This window comes from Nicotiana attenuata, unplaced genomic scaffold (assembly GCF_001879085.1).
Source record: "Nicotiana attenuata strain UT unplaced genomic scaffold, NIATTr2, whole genome shotgun sequence".
Classification (NCBI taxonomy): domain Eukaryota; kingdom Viridiplantae; phylum Streptophyta; class Magnoliopsida; order Solanales; family Solanaceae; genus Nicotiana; species Nicotiana attenuata.
The window spans coordinates 5,206-14,603 of record NW_017671461.1 but is presented as its reverse complement, the minus strand read 5'-3'; the positions used below and the strand labels follow the sequence as shown (position 1 = coordinate 14,603).

At 38.5% G+C, this 9,398-nt stretch overlaps 1 protein-coding gene across 1 annotated transcript; it reads left to right on the top strand.

Moving 5' to 3' along the window:
* The first annotated feature begins 8,270 nt into the window (after nt 1–8,270).
* Nucleotides 8,271–8,933, top strand: LOC109208438 (uncharacterized mitochondrial protein AtMg00810-like). Its single transcript, XM_019371547.1, has one exon. The coding sequence runs from the start codon at nt 8,271–8,273 to the stop codon at nt 8,931–8,933; it is 663 nt and encodes a 220-aa protein (XP_019227092.1).
* The last annotated feature ends 465 nt before the right edge of the window (nt 8,934–9,398 follow it).

Sequence of the window (9,398 nt, the reverse complement as noted above, 5' to 3'; positions counted from 1 at the left end):
TTTGGATCCGGTTCCTAATTGTGGGCTCTATATGGGCTTAATCTGAAACGTCGATTTACTTGGGCCTAATCTGAAAAATCGTACGGAAAAAATGACATTGTATAGCCACTCTCAAAATAACAGTCAGAAAAATAGAAAAATTTACACAAATATCCTAAATAAGTCTCAACTTACCAACCTCTGGCAATTAGTCATAGACTTATCAAAACTAGTCAAGCACATATAAAAATTGAAAAACCAAATAAATAAGGTTATTTCTCTCAAAGAACCACATGCAAAAATCAACTTCCATATTTTTAAGCGTGATTAGAAATATTAGGTGCACGACGGAAAGGAAATTTCATGGATGAGGTAGAAAATAAGGTGATGAAATACAAAAAAAAATATACAATATTAAAAAAATCTAAGCAAAAAAGGAACTTTTTCAATGGGTATATTCATTGAAAACATATAGATAAGTCAATATACAAAATTTGAGGATGATTGGAGGTGATATGGACTAGTTTTGTATCAAAATTTGTAATTAAATCGAGTTCAAAAAATTCTTCTGCGATATATGTATCTCACACACAGGTGTACATGTGATACACAATTAATACAAATATGATACATATGTGATACACAAATGATACGTAGTGTGATACACATATCATTTTTTTTTTCATGTTCAGTTTTTACTTCGAATTTTCAACTCGAACCACCTCAACATTTCACCAAATCATCCCAAAATTGAGATTCAAGCTCCTTAAGATGTACCCCATCTATTCTAATAACACCCACTCAAAAGAAAGCAAAAAATGTAACTTTTTTTGCTACAAATAGCTAATTGGCTAATATTAGTAATATTTGGCTAATGTTAGTAATATTTTATAATTTGGCCAATTTTTGTAATGAGCTACTTATAAATGGACAAAGCTGGTATATATATATACACCCAAACTCAAATGAAAATGGGCTTGCCTTCAGGAAACTCGTTTCTAAATAACCGAAATATTTTTTGGTTAGAAAATTTATTTGGGCAAGTTACACATTTGGTCGGTCAATCAAAATCATTACATTCGCTAGTCAAATAATCAAAAAACAATCCCGATTTTTTTAGCGGCTAGTTAATGTAGTTTTTCCTTTTAATTTTAGATTAAATATTGTTTAATTTGACTTTCAACTCACATATCCAGAAGATGAAAGTAGCATAAATGAGAATGTTGAGGTGGATGTGCGGGCACACTAGGATGGATAAGATTAGAAATAATGATATTCGGAGAAGGTGCACGTGGTTCCCATTGATGACAAGATGCGGGAAGCGAGACTCAGATGGTTCGGGCATGTTTAGAGGAGAAGCCCGGATGCCCCGGTACGGAGGTGTGAGCGGCTGGTTGTGGAGGCACGAGAAGAGGTAGAGGGCAGCCTAAGAAGTATTGGGGAAAGGTAATCAGGCAGGATATGGCGAGACTTATGATTTTCGAGGACATGACACTTGATAGGAAGATGTGGAGGTCGAGTATTAGGGTTGTAGGTTAGGAGGTAATTGAGTCTTTCCTTACTTCGTACCATTGTGGGACTAGTCAGGTAGGGTTTTCGTCTAAGATAGCTAGTGGCAGTGTTGTGTCTTACTATTTCACTTTTCAGTGCAGGACCTATTTACTAGCTATCGCTTTTATTGAGCCGGGATAGTATGGGGTTCCAATGCATGTATTGAGAGTTTAGGGGTCAAAGTGTACAAGTTAGAAGTTGGTAACTAATTAGGTGTATTAGTAGTGTTAGTTAGACATGTGTATATCAGTTAGCTCCTTTTCTTCTTAGCTTATTTTTCTTCTCCAATCGTTAATAACAATGGAGTTTTCTCTGATTGCTTCTTCTCTCAACTCCGCATGCATGTCCTCTTCTGTGGAAACTTAATATAGTATTAGAGCGGTCAATTTAGCTTCGCTGTGTTCCTTTTTCTTCTATCAATATCATAACTCCGATCTTCGATTTCAAATTCCACTTCGTCGGCGATCGTCTTCCTAGAGCTAGAGTTTCCAATTCAGAGCAAAAAATGGCAATTGATGAAGGATCGAGTGCTGAGATTGTGCTAGGGCACACTCATCCCCTGTATTTGCGACCTTCAGACACGCCGGGAGAACATCTGATTGAATTCAAGCTAATAGGGACTGAAAACTACAACTTGTGGTCTAGATCTATGAGAATTGGACTATTTACGAAGAACAAAATTGGATTCATTGACGGAAGCTGTAAGAGGGGAAAATTTTGAACAAAACTTGCATGATCAGTGGGAGAGATGCAATGCATTTGTGCTATCGTGGATAATGAATGACGTTACCAAGGAGCTCAATAGCACTGTAGTCTATGGATCTTCTGCATACAATGTATGGAAGGATTTGAAGGAACGTTTTGACAAAAGGAACATTTCTAGAATCTACAATTTGCATCGGGAAATTATACTAGCTCTTAAGCAAGGTTTAGAGCCAGTATCAACTTACTATTCTAAACTAAAGGATCCATGGGATGAGTATGATGCTATGACACCTACTCCTTCATGTCCGTGTCCTGAATCGAAGATATTCCTGGAACATACTCAACAACAACGTCTGGTGCAATTTTTGAGTGGTCTCAATGAGTCATTTGCCAAGGAAAATGGCAGATAATGTTGATGATTCTAACTCCAAACATCAATGAAGCCTATGCGATGGTTGTGCAGGATGAGAGTCAGCGAGCCAAAGGCAGCTGGCATCAGTAATTTGGAAATAGGAGCTCATGCAATAGTATATAACACAGGTCATGTAGCTAACCCAATGGCTTCCAATGCAAGTTATGGAGCTAATGTTGTAGGTTACAACACAGGGCAAACATACACTGGAGGCTACAAGCAAAAGAATCAACTATACTGTGACTATTGCAAACAAAAGGGTCACACTAGGGATGTCTGTTACAAACTGGTGGCTATCCTGCAGATTTCAAACCAAAGAGGAAGACTTTTGGAAGGAATGTAGCTGCAGCACATCATGTGCAGATGGACAAATCTACATGCCCTGATGAGCAGATGGAACGTACAAAAGCTGCACCAACAGGATATTTCTTTACAGAAGAGCAATATCATCAGCTACTGCAAATGCTCAACCAGACCAACACCAACACTTCAGTTGATACAGCAGCCCACCCACGCTAAGGTCGCAGGTATACCACTGTCACTTCTGAGTATGATCAAGGAAAATAGATGGATTATAGACTCAGGAGCTACGAATCACATGGTGTCTAGCCTACATTTATACATTGACTATGTGGAGCTGTCTAAAAATAGTTCGAGAAAAGTGCAATTGCCTACTGGGAAGACAAGTGTAATTACACATTTAGGGACTTCCAGTATATTAGATGGCATGATGATCAAGAATGTACTTTATGTACCTAAATTTAGGTACAATCTGTTATCAGTGTCTAAGCTGACCAAGGATTTGGGCTTATTTCTTGCCTTCTTTCCTGCCTGTTGTATATTCCAGGACATCTGCAGTGGCAAGGTGAAGGGGATTGGTAGAGTGGATCGTGGACTATATGTGCTAGACCATACTGTCAAGAGTAACACCCAGGAAGGATTTCCTATTGGCCTTATATCTTCTACACTGCCTGTAAATAGAATAAACGGTATCTTATGGCATAAAAGGTTAGGTCATGTACCTATGGATACTATGAAAAGGATACCTATGTTTGGAAACACAAAGTTTGTTTATTGTGGTGATCATTGTTCTGTATGCCCTTTGGCTAAACAAACACATCTACCCTGTCCAGATAGTACTAACAAGAGTAATGCATTAGGTGATCTTATTCATGCAGATGTATGGGGACCCTTTAGGGTACCCACCAATGATGGCAAACAATATTTCTTAACTCTTGTGGATGATTTCAGTAGGTTCACCTGGGTGTGCCTCATGAATTCTAAGGATGAATCAATTGTGGTGTTAAAATTCTTCATTGCTTTGATTAAAACAAAATTTTCTTCCACTATCAAAACTCTTAGAATAGACAATGGAGGAGAATTTTTCAGTAACCAACTTAAGGAGTTGCTGAATGCAGAAGGTATTACATATCAAAGCACATGTCCATACACCCCTCAACAGAATGGAATAGTTGAGAGGATACATAGATACATCTTGGACACTGCCAGGTCACCGAGGTTCCAGGCAAATCTACTTTAAAGTTTTTGGGAGAATGCATTATGACTGTAGTGTATTTGGTCAACAGAATCCCCTCAAGGATACTAGGTGGGAAATTCCCATTTGAATTGGTGTTTAACAAAACTCCTTCACTAGACCATCTCATGGTGTTTGGATGTCTTTGCTATGCTGCAAACTTGAAGAAAAGGGATAAGTTCTCTGCCAGAGTTGATCCAACAATATTCTTGGGTTATTTTTTAACTCAGAAGGGTTATAAACTATTTGATCTATCTAATCATCTGGTTTTTGTTAGCAGAGATGTTATTTTCAAAGAATACAACTTCCCTTTTATGCAGTTGTCGAATGAATCAAGCTTAGTGGCTTCATCTACACATCCTAATCACCATGTGAATATTACAGACTTTGATACTCATCGTGTGTCAATTACACTTCCCAATGATATTCTGCATCTGATACAATACTCATGGGTTCCCCACTCCCAGATGTACAGGAAGATAATTTTCTCAGCAGCCCTGTTGATGATCCTCCTACATCACCTATTGATGATCCTCCTACATCACCTGTTGCTGATCCTCCAATTACTACACATTCACCACCACCTATATATGGTGACAACTTTGAAACTCACAGTACCTCCAGAATTTCTAGGCCCCCAATTTGGATGCAGGACTATGTGAGTTCCCAGAAGAGTGCCTACCCTATTTCTAACTTTGTCAGCTATCTTCAATTGGAAATCACTACTCCAAACGCTTGGATGCTTATTCTTTTGAGACAGAACCAAGATCTTTTACTAAAGATGCTAAGGATCCTAAATGGGTGGATGCTATGCAACAAGAAATTCAAGCCTTGGAGGATAACCAGACTTGGAGCTTGGTGCCACTACTACCTGGGAAACAGTCTATAGGGTGTAAATGGGTATTCAAAATTAAATATCAGGCTTCAGGTGAGGTCGAGAGATACAAAGCTCAACTTGTAGCCAAAGGTTACACACAGAAGGAGGGTCTTGACTACACTGATACTTGTAGACATGTGATTTTTGACCCTCCCCAAGATTTTTTATATTTTAGCATGTAAATATTTAATTTAGGCCTAATAGCGCTATTTCAATTAATTTTGACGCTTTTAATTTATTTTAGTACAAGAAAAATGAAAATTACAAAAAATATTTTAGTTTATGCATTTTTCATAAATTCAAAAAAAAAACAACACAAAAATAGTACCTTATTTTTATCTTTATATAATTTCGAAAACAAAAAAAATATATAGTTTCATGTCTAGTTCAATTAAATAGGATTAGCTTTGGCATTGTGTAGTATTTCTATCTTATTTTTAAAAAAATACAAAAAAAAAAGAGTCATTGTGTAGTCTAGGGACCCTTCTAGACTCTTCTTTGGGATAAAAAATAAATAAAAAAGATCCTAAGGACTTAACACAAAAAACCTAGGGACTAATGGGCAAAATACACAAAAACACACCTAGACCTAGACTCAACCTATAAATAATGCTTAAAAATCTAAACAAAGGAGAGAGAAGAAAAAATCTGGGCGCAGCTTTCATCAAGGACCCTACCCCCTGTATTTCGTCTTCCTGGCTCCACCCCAACGACCCTCTGTTCAAAACTCACAGACGACCAGCGGCATAACACCAGAGAAACGACCCCTCCCTGAACTTACCTTCTTCAACCCTTTCCATCATCTTTAGAGAACACACAACACCACACAAAAAGAACGCAGCAACCCAAAACGATCCCATCTCCGGCGAGCTTCACCTTCACACACACACACATACACCACGACGTACAGACGCATAAAAGCCAAGAGACAACTCCAGATTAGGAGCTAATGTCATGGTGTTAGTCAGGTCTGTTTTCTGATTTGGTCTGACCTTTCCAGTGAGCGCCGAGGTCGTGGTTAGCCGTTGTTCGACGAGGTTCTGTCGAGGTCGGCGTTTGGAGTCTACAATCGCGTTTCGTTGCTGGTTTTGTGTTCGTTAATCAGTTTTAAAGAACTTTAACAGTAAGGTCCAATTCTTCGATCCTTTACTCATCCTAGTATTAATTGTGTTTGGTGATTTGATCCCGTGGCTTGTTATTTATGATTTTGAATATGTCCACTCGCATGTCTTCTTGAGTTAGCTGACCGAGTTCTGCGTTCAATATTCTGTCATATTGATGCAAGTATATGTTTTGAACCCATCAAACATGTTTGGTACTACACACATGCCTCTTTGATGTAGTAAAAGATCAGCGAGATCTTAATTGTGCATATTTGGTTTAGGAGTTACTTTAAATATTCATGACTTATTGTTTCCCCTCTTTTGTTTGGTAGTTCAAATGTAAATATACAGAAGGGTAGGTGTTTGACGATTATTTTGTAATGGAAGAGCTACTTATTCTAAATCAGTGTCTCGCTATTATGGTATTCAATGGTGAGTTTAAATGGTTTAAGGACGATTCTGAATAATTAAAGTACCATTGGAGCAGTAGGCATCAATCATGTCTACAAGTTAGTCAGGTGTAGCCTTGAATGATTCATAGTGTCTTGTTTGTTCTTGAGTAAAAATTGTGCTATTACAGTAGCCTGCAACAACATGTGCATCTAGTCTCGCCCTTTTTAATTTCCCTAGCAAATTACAGTCACTTTCATACAAATAGATTGCATACATTGTGGACCTTTTCATATTTGATCTCAAACTTGAAAATAAATAACTTATGAACATCCGTAGTTTGCTTTAGTTGAGTGCAATCTTTTGAAATAAATTGAGGTGCGCCATGCCAAACAAAAATGACAATTGCATGCCCCTCGTTTAATTAATCTTGTTTATCCTTAGAAATCGAGGCGTGCCATTTAGCGAATTTCCATGGCCCTCGCAAATTGCAAATACAAAACTACTTTAGGCACGGTAGTTTAATAATCTTACCTTCCTAAACTCGGGTGCGCATTTATGTGACCCAAATCCAAATCTCAACGAAGTCAAAATGTGTCAAAAATCGCGGGTGCATTTATGTGACGCGGTTCGAGACGTGTTTTCACGACGTTGCAATTCTCTTAAAATAATAATAATAAAAGCGGTTCAAAGTTAAAAAGCATAAGCTAAAATATGTTTTGAAATCAAATAAATAAGCCAAATATGACAGTTGAGCGACCGTGCTAGAACCACGGAACCCGGGAATGCCTAACACCTTCTCCCGGGTTAACAGAATTCCTTACTCGGATTTCTGGTTCGCGGACTGTTGAACAGAGTCAATAATTTCCTCGATTCGGGATTCTAAACCGTTGACTTGGGACACCATAAATCTCCCAAGTGGCGACTCTGATTCTTTAAATAACATAATCCCGTTTCGGTTGTCCTTTAATTGGAAAAACTCCCTTTATTATACCCTTCCGGGAGTGTAGTGAAAAAGGAGGTGTGACAATACTTTCTCACCTGTTGCTAAAATGGTGACAGTTAGATCAATTGTAGCACTAGCAGCTTCCTCTGGTTGGCCTCTTTATCAGATAGATGTTCATAATGCCTTCTTGCAAGGTGACTTAGTAGAATAAGTTTACATGCTTGTTCCTCTAGGTTTCTCTAAGGGGGTTGCCAAGCAGGGGGAGTATCTTGTATGCAGGCTACATAAGTCTCTATATGGCCTTAAGCAAGCATCTCGACAATGGAACATCAAGTTATCTAAGGCACTATAGACCATGGGTTTCTCTCTAAGCCACTATGATCACTCTCTATTTACCAGGAAAACTGATACTTACATTCTCCTAGTGCTAGTCTATGTAGATGATTTGATAGTCACTGGGGACAACATTACAGAAATTAACAGGACAAGGGACAGCTTGCAGCAGTTCTTTAGAATGAAGGACCTTGGAGAATTAAAATTCTTTCTTGGAATTGAATTTGCTCGATCAGATAAAGGCATATACATGAGTCAACGCAAATATGCTTTAGAACTGATTTCAGACCTCGGACTAGCAGGAGCCAAACCCTTTAACACACCAGACTTCTGTTGATTTTGACAAATTGGCTTCTTCCTCTGTAGATACTACCCAAGACCCTCTCTTGAAGGATGCTGGTGAGTTTCAAAGATTGGTGGGTAGGTTACTATACTTAACAATGACTAGGCCGGATATATCATTTGCTGTACATACCTTAAGTCAGTACATGCACTCTTCTAAGCAATCTCATCTAGATGCAGCCAGAAGAGTTGTCAAATATATCAAGAGTGCACCAGGGCAAGGGCTATTGTTGCCTTCATCTGGTGATGGCACTCTGCAGGTATATTGTAATGTTGATTGGGGAGCATGCCTTCAAACTAGAAGGTCAGTAACTGGTTACTCAATGTTCTACGGCAATGCTTTGGTCTCTTGGAAGTCAAAGAAGCAGGAAACAATGGCAAGAAGTTCAGCTAAGGCTGAGTTTAAAAGCATGGCTTCAACTGCAGCAGAAATTGTTTGGTTCATCGGTCTGCTTGGGGCGTTAAATGTCAAATTGCAATTACCCGTCACTCTATTTTGTGATAGTAAGGCAGCAATCCAAATCGCAGCAAATCCTATCTTCTATGTACGCACAAAACACATTGACATTGATTTTTATTTCATCAGAGATAAGGTAAAGGCTGGCATCATCAAGAATATACATGTGAACACTAAGGAGCAGATAGCAGATTTATTGACTAAGGGACTTGGACGAACACAACACCATCATTTGCTTGGCAAGCTTGGAGTGAAGAATATTTTTCTACCCTCCAGCTTGAGGGGGAGTATTGAGCCGGGATAGTATAGGGTTCTAATGCATGTACAGATAGTTTAGGGGTTAAAGTGTACAAGTTAGAAGTTGGTAACTAATTTAACTAATTAGATGTATTAGTAGTGTTAGTTAGACATGTGTATATCAGTTAGCTCCTTCTCTTCTTAGCTTATTTTTCTTCTCCAGTCGTTAATAACAATGGAGTTTTCTCTGATTGCTTCTTCTCTCAATTCCTCATGCATGTCCTCGTCTATGGAAACTTAATAGCTTTTGCTTTGCATCTTTCTTCTGGATTTCATGTTGTTCCTATTTTTCCTATGATTTTTGTGGTGACCAATATTGTCTCCTTTTGTCCTTCTGTCCTTTTGTTTTCTTGAGCCTAGGGTCTTTCGGAAACAGCATCTCTACTCCTTCGGGGTAGGGGTAAGGTCTGCGTACACACTACCCTCCCAGACCCCATTAGTGGGATTTTACTGGGTTGTTGTTGTTGTTTGA

What these genes read in the sequence shown, in the direction of transcription:
- LOC109208438 (XM_019371547.1), top strand. Translation starts at nt 8,271, where the DNA reads ATGACTAGGCCGGATATATCATTTGCTGTACATACCTTAAGTCAGTAC.